The sequence below is a fragment of the Prionailurus viverrinus genome, chromosome A3, assembly GCF_022837055.1.
Source record: "Prionailurus viverrinus isolate Anna chromosome A3, UM_Priviv_1.0, whole genome shotgun sequence".
Classification (NCBI taxonomy): Eukaryota; Metazoa; Chordata; class Mammalia; order Carnivora; family Felidae; genus Prionailurus; species Prionailurus viverrinus.
The window spans coordinates 22,919,833-22,936,652 of record NC_062563.1 but is presented as its reverse complement, the minus strand read 5'-3'; the positions used below and the strand labels follow the sequence as shown (position 1 = coordinate 22,936,652).

Below are 16,820 nucleotides of genomic sequence, written 5' to 3'. Positions count from 1 at the left end.
ACCAGTTGAAAGAATTGTATAACAAACACCCAGTCAACTTTTGCCATATTTGCATCATCCCTCACAGGTACATACAAACATTCCTCCCCCTCCCCTGGAGCCGTTTGAAAGTAAGTTGCATACACCATACTTTACCCCCAAACACGCCAGGCAACTCCTGAGAATAAGGACATTCCTGCACGACCACAAAATACCATCGTTACTCTCTAATTTAACAAAGGAGTGGTCCACGTGCACCCCTCCTTACCCAGGAGACTGCCCAGGGCCCAGACATTAATACCAAAGCACAGCCACACTCCAAATGCCCCAATAATGTCGTCTATGCCTCTTCCTTTGTACCCACCCAGGATCCACTTAAGGATCATTCACTGCTTTCAGTTATCATGACTCTTAATAAGTCAGAAGAATCTGAATCAGAAACAGTTTCCCTACTTTTTTGTTTTTCACGACACTGACGTCTTTTACATGTCCAAGTAACTTGTAGATTGTTGCATGATCTGAATTTATATGTTCTCATGACTGGGTTCAGATTAAACGGTCTCATGACTGGGTTCAGATTAAACGGTCTGAACAAGAATATGGCTACGATGATATCCCATTCTCTGTGCTTCCATCATGGAATCATCTGTCACTTTAGGGAAAGACCAACAGCAGCTTCCCAGAGAAGCTGGGAATGAGTCCTCAGCCTCTGCATTTCCAAAGCCCCGTCCTTGAGGGAACAGAAAGGATCAAGGGACTACAGACTGTGGGATGGTGCTGGGGAAGAGGCAGAGGGAGCAGGGAGCCTGTGCACCGACTCTGGGTCCCTGAGAACCACACTTAGGGCCACAGATCCCCTTCCGGACTCCCTACTCTGCCAGGGTGATGAGTTCCCAAGCCTTGTGTATTCCCTACCAATGGCCTGAGAGCAGAAGGGAATGCCCAGCTGCAGCCTGGGGCAGCACTGGGTTCAGAGGTCTTATGGCCAGGACAGCAGGACAAAGCCATTGCCACCAGTGGCCTGCCAGCCAGGAACCATGTGGACACCAGCACAGGTAAGTGCTGGTGAGGATCCTCAGACCAATTGAGAAACATTCCTACGACCATCACCAGAGTGGAGTTTCTAAGAGAAATGTAGAATGAAGTTGTGTCTCCTGAGCTTCGGAACCTGGCTGATCTGAAAAATCACTGTGGCTCCTACTGCCTCTCCTTAAGGCAGCCAGAGGAACTTTATAAAAATCCTGCCTCCACTAGCTCCAGAAGTCACCCTCTCTGCTCAGAAGACTTTGCAGCCTGCCCAGTGCCAGCAGGAGAAAATCCAGCCTCTTCGCCTTGGCTTCAGAGGCCCCTGCCCCCCTTTCCAGCTGCACCTCCCATGAGATCCCATCCTGAGCTCTGTCCTCCAGCCTCACCTCAGGCCTTGCAGGGAGAGCCATGGCTCCCCACAAATGCAGTGAACATTTACTCCTTCCTCAGCCCTCAGGCCAGTTGGCAGTTCCTCAGGGAAACCCTCCCACAGTACCTGGGCCAGGCCAGGTTGATGCAAAACCCCTGCTCTAGACTTGGAGCACAAGAGCCACTTCACTTTTCCTTCTTTGTTTCTGTCACTGATGTGATACTTCCAGCCATATGATTTTAAGTGAATATCTGTCTCTACCAGCAGACAGTAGGCTCCCCGAGGGCAGGAATCGAGTTTTTTCACCAGCCCCAGTGCCTAACACAGAGGGGAGCTTCAAGAACTATTACTTCCTAAATATTTTCCCCCCTTGTTGGGGGAAGGAGAGGTGGGACTTCACAGAGAAGATAATAATTTGAGCTGGGCTTTGAAGGATGAGTAGGAGTTCTCCAAGCGGTGGCAAAGAAAGGCACAATAAGCACAGAGGCAAAAGTGTGAGGCTGCTGCAGCTGGGGCAGGGGCCTTGAATGCCAGGTTAAGTAGTAGGGCTTTCACCAACTTTGAATGGAGCAGGAACATTTCCTTCCACAGAACCCAGCTTCCCATGAGACAGGGGTCCCCTGTCCCAGCCTCCAGGGGGCCATGGTACCCTAGTGACCCAGCCAGCATCAGGGTTTGTCTCTGGAACATGTCTGCAGCACCCAAACCTTAACAGGAAACCTAGGCCCTTGGGGGTCCTCAGTTGCTAATGCCTTCAACTTTCTATAGACTGACAACTCCCGCATCTGAATCTGCAACCTGTACATTTTCTTGAACTCCACACTTCCCACTCACATCTCCACTGTGATGTCTAACAGGTGCTATCAAAATGAACATGTCCACCAACTAGTAAAGGGAGTAAGAAGGGTCAGAAAGTTGCCACTCAGTAACCATCGTAACAATAACTGAATCACCAGTGGGTGTTAAAAGTCATGGGTGACAGTTTGATGAGGAATAGAATGTTCGTTCTCCAATGAGCACCCCACAAATTACTTATTAATGAACACACTGATTACAAAAGGGAAAAATGGTAACTTTCTGATGAATAAAGCTGGCAGACACTACCTTAGCTAGATGGCCAAACTTATTGCCAATGAGGGGAAAAATTAACATCATACATCTCCTGATAAGACACACTGAGAAGGGCATAACATCATTTCTGTGATATTACTGTCAAAAATCCATAACTTGAAGCTAATCATGAGGGAGCACCAAGTAACTGGCCTGGACTCTCCAAAAATGTTAATGTCACGAAAAGCAAAAGGTAAGGAACAGTTCCACATTGAAAGAGATGAAAGACATCTCAAAAGATGCATAAAAAGCACTTGACAAAACCCAACACCCTTTCATGATACAAAAAGCCAGAATTGAACTTCTCCAAGCTGATAAAGGGCATCCAAGAAAAATCCACAGCTAACATCATATTTAATGGTGAAAGACTGAGCTTTTCTCCTAAGATCAAGAACAAGACAAGGACACCCACTTTACTTCTTCTTCTTCTGTTCAACACTGTAGAGGAGGGCAATGCTGCCCCCAACCAGGGCAATTAGGCGAAAGGATGAATTAACTAATGAATGAATGGCATCTGGATTGGGAAGAAAGAAGCTGCACTATCTCTATTTGCAGATAACATAATGTTTCATATAGGAAATCCTAAAGCATCCATAAAAGAACTCATAAATGAGTTCAGCCATGTTCCTGGAAATAAGATCAATACACAAAAACCAACTGTATTTCTACTAAGGTACAATAAAAAACAGATATTCAGTATTTGTCCCTGTTTCCTGGCACATAGCTCCTAAAACCCTTGGGAATCTCTGAAATGATGAAGGGTCTTCTCATGCTAATTAGAAGACTGGTGGTTGGGGACCCCTAGGAAGCTTCAAGGTAGGGTCTGACTGACAGGGAGACCAGGGCATGATTAGAGGACTTGGACTTTCAACCTCACTTCCCCAACCTCCAGGGAGGGAAGAAGGGATGGAGATTGAGTCAATCAACAGCCAATGATTTAATCATGCCTGTGTAAGGAAGCCTCCAACAAAACCCCTCCGCAACAGGGTTTGGAGAGCTTGGGTTGGCTGGGACGATGGCATGCCTGGAGAGGGTGTGGAAGCTTTCCCCACCCCCACCTTGCTGTATGTACCTCCTGCCATTTGGTTGTTCCTGAGTTGTATCCTTTACAGTAAGCCAGTAACAGTAAGTTTTCCTGAGTTCTGTGAATTCTAGCAAATTATTTATCCTTGTGGGAGGATGCAGGAACCCCCAGTTTATAGCTAATCAGACAGAAATGTGGGTAACCTGGAGACCTAATATTTGCATATGGCATCAGATATGACAGCAATCTTGTGGGATTGAGCCCTTAAACCTATGGAGTCTGACACTAACTCCAGGTAGTCAGAGTTAAAATTGAACTGAATTGTTGAACACCCAGTTGGTGTCCAGAAAACTGGAGAATTGGTTGGTATAGAGAAAATACCCACACATTAGGTGTCAAAAGTGTTGTAAACAGTCCAAGTATAGGGAACACTCTAAAAATAAACTTAAGGAAACAATTCCATCTACCATACCATCAAAAATAATAAAATACCTAGGATTAAGTTGAACAGAAAAAGCATAACCCTTGTACAGTGAAAACTACAAAACATCATGAAGAGAAATTCTGAAAGATCGAAATAAAGGGAAAGACATTTCACATTCATGGATCTGAAGACTTCATATTAAGGTGGTAATACTCCATTATGGTACTGGTAATACAAATTCAACAATTTTTATCAACCACCCCCCCTACCTTTTATGCAGAAATTGAAAGCCGATCTTAAAATTCATATGAAAACGCAAGAGAATCTAAAAAGCCAAAACAATCTTGAAAAGGAAGAACAAAGCTGTATGACACATTTCCTGATTTCAAAACTTACTACAAAACTATAGAAATCAAGATTGTGTGGTGCTGGCAGAAGGACAGACAAATCTATCAATGAGATAGAATTTAGAGTCCAGAGAGAAACACACACATTTAAGGAACTGATTTTCAACAAGGGTGCCAAGAACTTCAATGGGGAAAGAACAATCTTAACAAGGCGTGCTAGAACAATTGGACAGCCAAGTGCAAATGAACAAAGCTGCACCGTTACCTCACCCCACACACAAAATATACTCCAAGTGGATTAGAGACCTAAACTTAAGAGTGAACACCATAAAATGCTTAGAATAAAGCACACAGGTATAAACCCTCATGACCTTGGATTCAGCAATGGTTTCTTGGCTAGAATGCCAAAGGCACAAGAAACCAAAGGAAAAAAAAAACAGATAAACTTCTCAAAGTTAGTAACATTTGTGCTTTTTGAAAATATCAAGAAAATGAAAAGATAACCCACAGAATAGGAAAATACATTTACAAGTCATATATCTGCTAAGGGTGTGATAGCCAGAATATATAAAGGACCTTTGCAACCCAACAACAAAAAGCAAACAACGAGATTTATGAGCAAAATATCTGAATAACCATTTCTCCAAAGAAGATATACAAAAGTCCAATAAGCACATGAAAAGATGCTCAACACAGCATGTCATCAGGGAAATGCTAATCAAAACCACAATGAGCTACCACTTCACACCCACCAGGATGGCTGGAAGACAAGTATTGGTGAGGTGGTGAGGAAACAGGGGTATGTGAAATGGTGTGACCTTGTTGAAAACAGTCCCTCAAAATGTAAACATAGTTATCAACCCAGCAATTCCACTCTCAGATATAGATCCAAAAAAGCGAAAACACACACACACACACACACACACACACACACACACACACAAATATGTGCACCAATGTTCACAGCAGCACTATTCATGATGGGCAAAAAGTATAAATAACCCAAATGCCCATAAAGATGAATGGAAAAGAAAAATGTGGTCTCTCTATGCAATGGAATATTATTCAGCCTTAAAAAGGAAGAAAATTCTGACAGATGCTATAAGATGCATGAAAATTGAAGACATGCTAAGAGAAATGAGCCAGTCACAAAAGGACAAATACTGAATGATTCCACTTACATGAGGCACCTAAAATAGTTAAATGCAGAGACAGAAAATAGAATGGTGGGTGCCCAGCGGCTGAGGGAAGAGAATAGGGAGTCAGCGTTTAATGGGTGTGGAATCTCAGGTGGGGAGGATGAAAGCGTTCTGGATGGATGGTGGTGAAACTTGCACAACAGTGTGATTATACTTAATGCCACTCAACTATACATTTTCAAATGGTTAAAATGGTTATTTTTATTTATTTATTTTTAACACACACACACACACACACACACACACACACACACACACACAGAATGGATTGGCTCCTGGACCAGAAAAAAAATTTCCGGGTAGGACATTGCTGGGATCATTGACAAAACTTGACTATGGATTGTAAATCAGATAACAGTATTGAATCACTGTTAAAATTTTCCTGATGTTGATAAATGTGCTATGGATATGGAAAAGAATCTCCTTTTTAGGAGCTACTCACTGAAGTATCTCCAGGTAAAAGGGCATGGTGCGTGCAAGTTACTCTCAAATGATGCTAGCAGAGGGCAGGGACACACATACACACACACAGAAAAGAGTATTATAAAGATAAATATTAACAATTGGAGAGCCTGGGTGACCTCTTTGTATAGTTCTTATGACTTTATTCTAAATCTGAAATCATTTCAAAGTTAATAGTTTAAAAAAATTAAGAGATCCAAAACAAAACTCTCATCTCTTCCCAAACCTGCTCCTTCCATAGACAACCCATCTGATTAAGTGGCAGCTCCCTCTCCTGCAGCTCAAACCAAAACCCTTGGGAGTCATCTTTGACTCTTCCACATACATTCCAATCCATGTGTAAATCCTATTGGATGCAACTTCAAAAATCTCCAGAGCCCCACCCCTTCTCCCCAGCTACCACGCTAGTCTGAGCACATCATCTGGCTGAAAAGCTCCTCACTGGTCTCACCCAGAGGGATTCAGTTAAAACATAAGCCAGATCATGTCACCCTTCTGCTCAGAACTCTGATGTCTCATGGTGGCCTACAAGGAGCCCCAGGCTAGGTCTAGGTCCCCACTGCTTCTCAGACCTCATCTCCCACCTCCCACCCCCCCACCCCCTCTTCACACTCACACTTGCCTCTGGCTGCTCCTAGACCAGAGCTGGGCAAAATCCCCCTACCTGCCTCCAACACTCACTGGGTATGGTTCACTCTGTTACTGCTGCAAGTTGGCCCAAATGTCACTTCCCCGGAGGTATCCCCCCTTCCTGCCTGTTTCTTTCTCTCTCCGGTCCCTCTGCTTTATTCTCCTTCAGGGACCTCATTTCTCTCTCCAGGTCATGTATGTAGCAGCTACTCGTTCACTCCACAAGAACAAATGTCTCCCCAGTGTGATTACTTTAGTTCACTGCTATTTCCCTAGCACCCAGCACAGTGCCTGGCAGGTAATAAGGTGTCAGTTAATATTTACAGAATAAGTAACTAGGTGTTGGAAGGTTCCCCAGGAATGTCTGTGTTGGTTTAAAATAGGGCCAAGAGAGGGGCGCCTGGGTGGCTCAGCCAGTTGACCATCCAACTTCAGCTCAGGTCGTGATTTCACGGTTTATGGGTTTGAGCCCCACGTCGGGCTCTGTGCTGACAGCTCAGAGCCTGGAGCCTGCTTCCGATTCTGTGTCTCCCTCTCTCTCTTTCTGCCACTCCCCTGCTTGTGCTTTCTTTTGAAAGTAAATAAAACATTTAATGTTCATTTATTTTTGTGAGAGAGAGAGACACAGCGTGAGCAGGGGAGGGGCAGAGAGAGAGGGAGACACAGAATCGGAAGCAGGCTCCAGGCTCTGAGCTGTCAGCACAGAGCCCGATGTGGGGCTCGAACTCATAGACCGTGAGATCATGACCTGAGCCAAAGTCGGACGCTTAACCGACTATGCCACCCAGGAGCCCCATAAAACATTTAAAAAGGATGGGGGGCAGAAAAAGCTGGGCTGGAGTCCAGGTGGGGAGGGTGTTCCTTCAGGGGCCAGAATGATGGGCAGGACATGATGCACCATGGGGGAGGGGAGGGGTCTGTCCTCTCAGACGCCATCCTTTCACTAAGGCCAACAAGAGTAGGTAAGGGGTGCTGCCGCCCTGAGGCTTTGAGGAGGCACCCATGCTCCCCCAGCCCCTGCCCTTATCGCTGGCTCCCAGGATGCTACCTGGCTCTTTTTTGCCACTCTTTTCACTGAATCTTCATCACCACCCTCCTATTTTACAGGAAACTGAGGACAGCCTGAAAGGGGAGTGATGTGGCTGAGGTGGGCTATTCCGTTGCAGTCCTAATCCCCAGGTGAAGCCCCCACACCAGCGGAGCCTGACTGGTGACCTTTTCATGTGAGGATGTTGGGGACCATCTGATACGCCTCTTCTTTCAGACTGGGAAAAAAGCCATACTTGGTTTGGTGGAAGGAAGCCCTCCCACGGGAATGGGCCGGGCAGCGGGGCCTTTGGGGGAAAGTTGGGGGTAGGATCTCAGAACTGAAGATCCTGGATGTCCTTCTGCCAGTCTCACTAGGAAGGAAGGGACGGCCCAAATAAATCCCCCTCCCGTGACAATCAGGGGAGAGGGGGCCACCGTTCCCCCGCATCTCCTCCGGGCGTCACGTCCCCAGCCCGCTCTGGGAAGTCGTACCGCCTCCCGCCCGTGAGTCAAGGCCAAATAAGGCCTCGCGGGTGCGCCGCCCTGCCCCGCCCCTCCGCGCACACATTCTTCTGCCTTGTAAGGCCGATGCGGCCCCGCCCACCGAGCCCGGAGCCGGACCGACGGCCCGCGCCCCGCACTTGCTCAGCACGGAGAGCGAGCACCTTCTTCGCACCAGGTGGGAGCCGCGGCCGCGGGGGGGCTAGGGTAGGCGATGTGAGGCCCCACGGACAGGGACGCCGAGGATCTCGGCGAGGACAACCGTCATGGGGCTGGGGCTGTGAGTTGCGGGTCAGACCGGACTCTGGCGGGGCTGGGCAGCAGGGAGACTGTTCTAGGCTCTGGGAGCCGGTGCTCCTTTGGTGAGGGAACACTGTCCAGGCCCTTCCCATTTGCAGTGGAGTTTCAGACGCCAAGCCCAGAGCTCTGGGGTGCCCAGAAGGGGAGGGAGTTGTGGTCACCTGTGTTCCCTGCCCCAGAAAACCCATGTGTGTCACAGACAGGCTCCTTGAGACCCCCTCCAGAGCATCCGTGTCCTCTCCCCTATCTCCTGGGGCAGGAGAGAGGGATGAGATAAGGGTAACCCCACCCCACACACACCAATGCTGTGTGAGAGCACTTGAGACTTCCATGCACTAGGCCATCTGTCCAACTGTGCCTGTTGGGTGGGAAGGGTCTGTCAAAGGGCTCTGGAGCCAGACAGGGACCTGGGCCAGGGGACCTCAATCCCTGCTGGTCCTCCCCAGCTTTCTAACTGCTCTGAGGAAGGAGTCAGATCACTCAGCCAGGGAGGAGGTGAATTTACTAGCAAGGCATCTGGCACCACCAGCCATAGGAACCAAGAGATAATGGAGGACACAGGCACCAGAAGGAGGGAGAGGTCACCTAGTTGCAGCCAGTCCAAATACCAGTTATATCTGATTCCCTAGGGTCTAGGACCCCCAGGAGCAGGTTCCAGGGCTAAGGGACTAGCCTGTCCCTGACCCCGTTTCCTCAACCAAGCCTATAAACCGCCTCTAGTCACACAGAGCCCTCAGCTGTAGTAGGCCCACCACCAGGAGCCTCTTAGGGTATGTGTTTCCTTCTGTGTTCAGTCATCAAGGGCACCAAGGGCTGGCCATTACCACCCACTGACCCAAGCCTAGCCCAAGCATCCTGGCTGCCTGTTGGGCTCTACCCCCCTCATGGGCACAACACTTCCCTTCTTGGGCATTAGTTCTTTCAACGTTTATTTATTTTTGGGACAGAGAGAGACAGAGCATGAACGGGGGAGGGGCAGAGAGAGAGGGAGACACAGAATCGGAAACAGGCTCCAGGCTCTGAGCCATCAGCCCAGAGCCTGACGCGGGGCTCGAACTCCCGGACCGCGAGATTGTGACCTGGCTGAAGTCGGACGCTTAACCGACTGCGCCACCCAGGCGCCCCATGGGCATTAGTTCTTAAACTGCACAGTGGTGGGGGCGGGCGGGGGGGGGGGGAACCTCACCCTGCTTCCCAAGATTGCTGGGATGGACAAACCCTAAAGCTCAGTGCTGGATAGATGAGGAAGGGGAAGCCACAGAGACAGAAGGGCCCAGCCAGTATCACAGCAGTGGGTGAGATCTCAGCCATTCCTACCTCTGGCCATGGCTTCCTCTCTCCTCCCGGCTCCATCTGCATAGATCTTTGCAGACAGGAGGGCCATGGCAACAGTGATGATAACCATCACAGCATCTCATGACTGGGTTACTTGTTGGCTTTCTATGGGTTCTGTGAGTCAAAGTTCCCAGAAAACAGAGGGCTTCAGGAAGGACTGGGCCCCTCAGAGCACTAAAGCCCTGCTGATGCCACCATCTCACTCCCGCCCAGCTAATGGGTGAGAAGGGCTTCTGTCTACCCACCCTGTACCCTGTGAGAAACACCCAGGGCCAGGTGTGTCAGTCCAGCGGAACACAGCAGCAGTCTGTCATTACTACAGATGGCTGTGGTCCTGGGGAAGGGCTGGGGCTGGCCAGGATCCCTGCTCATCATTTAAGATCTCAAAGACCAAAGTCTGAGATGACTGGAACAGGGGCATGGGATAGAGGCCAACAGACAGCTTGAGGGGCATTCATAACCACACAACTTGGGGCTAAAAACAGGCAGAGAAGGCTTTCTGGAGGCAGGCCCTGGACCAAGGGCTCAGGGCAGAGGAGAGAGGCAGGCAGTGGTCCTAAGTACTGAGCCCCAGCTTCGGGGCACATAGCACTAGGTCTTCAGGGGCACAGTCCCCATGAGCCATGACAAGGGTTGAGGGAAAGAGCACTGTGCTTTGCCTCAGTTTCCCCATCTGTACAGTGGGAGAAGTAGACTGGCTGCAGTTGCCATCACAGCATTAATTAAACAAGCATCTATTAGCCTATTAGTACATCAGGGGAGGGAGAGAGAGACCTCTAGGTGCTTACTGTCAAAGCAAGGGTCAAGGACCTGCTCCCCAAGGAGGTGTCTCAAGAACTAGGCTGGAAAAGGAAGGGCGTTCAGTGGGAAGGACTAAGGAGGAAAGTCTGAGGGTGTCTGGGGAACATCCAGAGGTCCAGCATGGCTGGGTCATGGATGGCAAGAGGGACACAGTGAGGGGTGCCATGCTCAGTCAGACAAGGGTTGGAGGGGTTCACACAGGACCCTGAATGCCAGACTCAGGGGCCCAGACTTGTTCTGGAGTGAGGCAAGAACCTTCAAGGGCTTCAAGGTGAAGTGATAGGTGGTACAGGTCTGGATCTATATGGGATGGGAGAGACTAGCTAGAGGCTAGGAGGCCAGGTCTAAACAAGAGTGACAAGAAGCTGGGGCTCTCAGCCTGGGGAAGCCTCATGCCCCTATTAAGCACTGAGCAGTAAGAATAAGGAGTAGGGCCCAAATCAGGTCTATCATCCACCCAAGGGGCTGATCAAGTGTGGGCAAGTTGGGGGAGGGAACACTGCCCAGAGCATAGGCCTTCCAGAACATCCAGAACAGAGGGATAGGGAGGAGGAAGGAGGAGGAGGGGGAGGAGAGGACAAGAATGTCAAGAATGCAGGGCCACTGATCCAGCTCCATACTGCCAGGGGCAGAGGAGCTGGCAGGGAGCCTCACAACCTCCCACATTTCAACCCACCTTGTCACTTGGAGAGAGAGACATGGAGAGTGTAAATGCTATTAAGGATTAAAAGAGATAAAGCAAGGACAGGTTGGCAACAAACCCAATCTTACCCAAACAGTCACAGCAAAAATAGCTTATTCTGTGCCTGGCACCATTCCAGCGGCTTCTCAGGCACTAAGTCAATGATTCCCTACTGCTGGGCATTCCCATTCCCAGATGAAGAAATTCACTGGGAGAGGTAGAGAAGTTGTTTATGATCACATAGAGCCCATGCCTGTCTGCTTTTGTGATGAGCTGGATGACAGGAGCCCCAAGCCTATGGGAGGCCTTGAATGCCAGGCCCAAGCACTGACAGCCCGTCTAGGGTAGGCAGGAAGATTCTCTGGCCCAGGCTCATAAGCTCTTCCCCTGACAGCCACTTCCTGCAGGGAAGCCCCACCCACCAGAAGCCAAGATGTCCAGCAAGCGAGCCAAGGCCAAAACCACCAAGAAGCGGCCACAGCGGGCCACATCTAATGTCTTCGCGATGTTTGACCAGTCCCAGATCCAGGAGTTTAAGGAGGCCTTCAATATGATTGACCAGAACCGAGATGGCTTCATTGACAAGGAGGACTTGCATGACATGCTGGCCTCGCTGGGTGAGCAGGGATGGGGGTGGCTGGGGTCTAAGCGGGCCCCGCAAGGGTTGCAACTGAGGCAGGCAGTGGGGCTGCTCGTCATTATAGAGTACGTCCCATGTAGTGACATGTGGTACCCACCCTGGAGAGCAGATGCCATTACTTTCTCCATTTAACAGACAGGGAAACTGAGGCACAGAGCAGTTCGACATTGGATCTGAACCCAGACAGGCTCACTCTAGAGCAGTGCTGCCTCAGGCAAATTTGTGGTAGGGGTGCCTGGTATCACTTCATTTAAAGCGAAGGATCAGCAACTAAAGAACGTTTTAACTACACAGACTTTCCAGCATACAGATGGGGAAACTGAAGCCAAGTGCCTCCCCTTGTTCAGAAGTCACCCATGTCAGGCTCTTAGAGACTCTCTGACTCCAGCGACTTCCTCAGGAACCTAGTACAATTCACCACTGCTCAGATGGGGAAACTAACACCCAGAGGCCAAGCCTCCAGATACCACCTCCCTAGTCTGTGGCCCCACCCTCACATCCCTCCCATGTGCTAGCCACAAACACTACTCTTAGCATCAGTTCTTGGCACCTCCTTCATCCAGGTGAGAGCGTCTAGGTCAGACACTGGCTGGGGAAGATAGGAAGCCTCTGGCAGTGGAGGAGGCAGCCTGTGGAAGTCAAGCCCCAAGCTCTGGGGAGAGACAGACCTGAGTTAGCCCCTGGCATTGCCCCTCACAGCTGGGCAGCCCTGCTCTGAGCCCATTTCCCGTCCTGTGCAATGGTGACTGTGGCCCTTGTATACACACACGCCCAGGGTGTCTGGGGAGAGGACTGGGCAACCCTGAGCTGGAGGGTTGTTGACATCAGACACTGCCCCCTCGTGGGCCATCTACCCAGAAAAACCTGCATTCCTATTTGTAGCTCATGTCAGTGGGCCACAGGTCAGTCCTGGCCTTCTGGTTAAGAACATCATCCTCCAGTTTAAAAATAAGAGCAGCAGATAATAAAATAAGAAGAAGCTGTGCATGTATCTTAATTCTCAAAGCAATCCTACTAGGTAGATGTGATTATCATTCCCACTTTATAAATGAGGAAACAGAGGTTCAGAGAGGGTAAATAATTTGCCTGAGACCACACAGCTACTACGTAGTACAGCTGGGATTTGAACCCAGCAGTTGATTTGAGTATGGGGCTGTGCCAATTGTTCTGTATGATTTTACAACCACTGGTGCTATTTCACAATTCTAAGACGCGGGGGAAACCAAGGCACAAAACTGGGATTCAGACTCCAGTCTTTGTGACACCACAGCTCACTGGTTTAACCATTTTCAACACTGTGCCTGGAATCTGCGGTCTAGCTGATTGGGTTCCAATGCTGGCTCCACTCCTTACTTGCTGTGTGATCTTGGATAAGTGGCCTCACCTCTGTGTTTCAGGTCCCACACCTGTGAAGTTGGGGTGAGTATGCTGACCTCACAGCATGATGAAAGTTAAAGCAGTCAGGCATGTGGGGCAGCAGACACCATGGACAGTCAGCAAATGGTGACTCCTACACTTAAGAGGTCACGGATATTAGACCAGAGGTGGAAGCTGGCCAGGGCAGCCTGGAGAGCCCAGGGGAGGGAGCAGTCAGAAAGCGGGCTGCTCCAGCAAGATGCTGTGCAATTTACAAAATGTATTATCTCCTGCCTATGGGACTCAAACAGGCCATGAAGGGAGGGGACAGGAAGGTGGGCGGGGACAGGGCAGTGACAGCAGGCACAAATGTCCCTCTGCCACAGGGAAGAACCCCACAGATGAGTACCTTGAGGGCATGATGAGCGAGGCCCCGGGGCCCATCAACTTCACCATGTTTCTCACCATGTTTGGGGAGAAGCTGAACGGCACAGATCCTGAGGATGTGATCCGAAATGCCTTCGCCTGCTTCGACGAGGAGGCCTCAGGTCAGCAGCCTCCAGGTGGAGGCCTAGACAGGGCCGGGTCTGAGCACTTCACCCAGGGTGCCCACGGGGATGCAGGTGGGGCTGGGCTGTGCTGGGACTTGTCCCCAAAGGCCAGAATAGAAATCCCGCATCTGCTGGTTTCCACGGCCAAACCATGCCCTGTCCTTGTTCTCTTCCCCCAAATGCTAGACCACAAGAGCCCACAACCACCAAGACATCCCACTTCTTGAGTTCACCTGTTGGCCCAGCACATTGCCCCCACTTTAGACTTTCCCAGAAACTAAATCTTTCTAGGCCCTTCTGGCCAACAAGGTACAAAAACCAGCCCCCATCCTCAAATCTTCCAAAAGGATTGCGTCCCACAAATAGTCTGTCCCAGACACAGGCCAGGATGATGCTGGCAGCGGTGACTTCAGTAGTTTCTCAGGGGCCACAGGCCCAAGTACATTCACATTTTCCTCACTACCTTCATAATCCCCTACCAGGGTGGCGGCATATTTTCATCCCCGATTTCCAGGTCAAACAGGCACAGAGAGGTTTAAGAACTTGCTCATGGTCACGCAGCCAGGAAGAAGGGGGAGGAGCATGCAAACAGGCAGTGGAACTCTAGGGCTCATGCTCTTAAAGTGAAACATACCCAGCCCCCCATACTTACAGCCCCAAGTACCCTACAGAAACACATAGAACCCTCCCTCTGGGGCTCTGGGAAGCTTGAACTGGCTGGAGGCCAGAGCTGTGTCTTTCCTGGTCCTTCCCCCACTACAAGGTCTGCAAGGACTGGGGTTTGGGGTAGGGGTATTGGGCATGTCCCAGCTTGAGTCCTTGTCTCACAGACCCTGGCCCTGCCCCCAGGTTTTATTCATGAGGACCACCTACGGGAGCTGCTTACCACCATGGGCGACCGCTTCACAGACGAAGAAGTGGACGAGATGTACCGAGAGGCACCCATTGATAAGAAAGGCAACTTCAACTATGTGGAGTTCACCCGCATCCTCAAGCATGGGGCCAAGGACAAGGACGACTAGGCTGCCCCAGGCCCCTATCCCACTCACCTGCTCCCCACCCTCACTGTACACCAGCTCCATGCCCGTGACCCCATAGGACCCTCTCAGGGGATCCTCCCTCTGAGGGGTTAGGGGCCCAGCTCACAGTGGAGGAACAGGCTGAGAGCATACAGTGCCAGGCAGGGGGCACACAGCCAACATGAGGCAGGTGTTGCACTGTGACCCTCCGAAAGAGGACCATCTCCTAGAGAGCTGGGCCTCATGGGCTTTTCCCCGCAGGACAAGCCCCGTGTCCTGTCTGGGACACAACTTCACATGCACCCCCATGTAGGACAAGACAGCTCTTTCCCAGCCTCTGCCACAAACACAAACCTCACCAAGGTCCCTTCTCTGAGGACAGGATTCCAGACCCCTTCTTTGTGCCCTGCCCAGCCACCAGAACACAGCCCACCCCACTAGGAGTGTGATCCAGAAGATGCATGTAAACTGGATATTTGATCCAGGGGAGGCGGAATCTCTAATAGAAGTCTGAGCACTGCTTTGGGTCTGTGTGTCTGCTGCTGGGGTGAAATAAAGGAGCTCCTAATCCCTAAACACCCTCCTGCCCTCTCCTGTCCCCAGTGGCTGCCCAGACCCCTACCTTCCCCTGGCCAGGGAAAGACTCAGCTGAGACCAGACCAGAGTGGGGAGCAGACAGAGGTGCTGAGGGAAACAGTCCTTCTGGGAAGGAGAGGCCTGAGTGGGGAGGACCCACAGGAATCACCACAGCATATCTCAGGGGCACCGGGAGGTCAGGGGTCAAGGTCGCTCAGTCTTCAGGACTATAGCCTGGATTGCCAGGGACACCTCAATGTTCCTGGAAAGCCAGATGGTCCTGGAAGAACAGGAAGGCTTCGGGAACAGTGAGAAGAGTGCATCCCAGTAGCTCCGAGGTTAAGGTGGGAATGAATGGGTTTAAGGAATTCCCTGAGGTCAGCTCCAGGCAGCCACCAGGTGTGCTCTGGGCTGTGCCTTCTGCATCTGGAGGGTCGTTCAGCCACAAGACCAGCTTTTTACATCCCACACGCACACAAGGTGAGTGAACCTGGGATCTCTGTTACACGTGAATGGTGGGGACACTGACAACAATGCCTGGGGCTTAAGGAGCAGAAATACTGGTTGAATGAACAGATAGCCAAGAGAAGCAAGGACTGCCTGAGGTCACCCAGTGGATCTGGGACATAGGGAGGGCTGAATCCCAGCCTCTAGATCCTCCACAGGGCTCAGGCCTGGGCTAGACACATCCCACCTGACCCCAGCAAAGGTTGGGGAACAGCTGCTGGGCCTGGCTTGACCTGACGCCTCCCTAAAGATCACCCCCAGCCAGCCAGCCGCAGCACACAGCAAAAGTCTGAGATAAGAGCCAAGGGAGTGCTGAGCACTAAGAGGACTGTGTACTGGCCGAGGAGGGTCTAACTTCCCACAAACCTCTGCCCCACCTCAAGACCAGGCCCCTCCCAGTCAGGCCCTGGTCAGAGCTGACCATGAAACTACCCCTCTCTGGCCTCCAAATTGAGCCCCATGAGTCCCTGATCTCTACTCTGGATGCAGCCAGCTGCAAACAGTTTCTGACCAGGCCCACATACTGTGACAGACTCAGTGGACCATGCCTTTGACCCTGGCCCCAGATGGAGGGTCTTTAGCCTGACTACCTGTGCACTGCAGCTAGCCCCAAGGAAGGAGCAGGCTCTGGGCATCCTCCTGGGACTCCAGGGTCACAGGTCACTCTGTAGAGTCACTGGCACCAAAAGCCTTTCTGGAAGAAGGCAGGGATGTGGTTAGAAACCAGCTTCCTTGCACTCTGCCCCCCAGTTTGCATTCCTGTCACAAGCCTGCTCCCCCTTCACCCCAGAGAGAGGGAAAGATTCACACCTGGTGTGAGGGTACAGAACTCATCCACCCTCACTGGTTTCTGAGCTGGCCTGAGGCTGACCTGACGGGATCCAGAGGATGGGACAAGGTAAGTGTTCTGTGCGTGGAAAGGCAGGACCAGCAGGCGGGAGGAATGTGCAGG

General features: G+C 50.7%; 1 protein-coding gene across 2 annotated transcripts; it reads left to right on the top strand.

Moving 5' to 3' along the window:
* The first annotated feature begins 8,183 nt into the window (after nucleotides 1-8,183).
* MYL9 (myosin light chain 9) lies at nucleotides 8,184-15,305 on the top strand. 2 transcript variants are annotated; one of them, XM_047851734.1, is made up of 4 exons: nucleotides 8,184-8,279; nucleotides 11,614-11,836; nucleotides 13,602-13,763; nucleotides 14,616-15,305. In XM_047851734.1, the coding sequence occupies exons 2-4, from the start codon at nucleotides 11,653-11,655 to the stop codon at nucleotides 14,786-14,788; spliced, it is 519 nt and encodes a 172-aa protein (XP_047707690.1). In that variant the 5' UTR covers nucleotides 8,184-8,279; nucleotides 11,614-11,652; the 3' UTR covers nucleotides 14,789-15,305. The 2 variants fall into 2 exon arrangements, with proteins under 2 accessions (XP_047707690.1, XP_047707691.1); XM_047851735.1 differs by lacking the exon at nucleotides 13,602-13,763.
* Nucleotides 15,306-16,820: the final 1,515 nt, after the last annotated feature.

Bases quoted from the DNA above. Each gene is read 5' to 3' on its own strand.
- MYL9 (XM_047851734.1), top strand. From the start codon at position 11,653: ATGTCCAGCAAGCGAGCCAAGGCCAAAACCACCAAGAAGCGGCCACAG. The intron at 11,837-13,601 runs GTGAGCAGGGAT...CCTCTGCCACAG, and splicing joins TGACATGCTGGCCTCGCTGG to GGAAGAACCCCACAGATGAG. The intron at 13,764-14,615 runs GTCAGCAGCCTC...CCCTGCCCCCAG, and splicing joins CTTCGACGAGGAGGCCTCAG to GTTTTATTCATGAGGACCAC.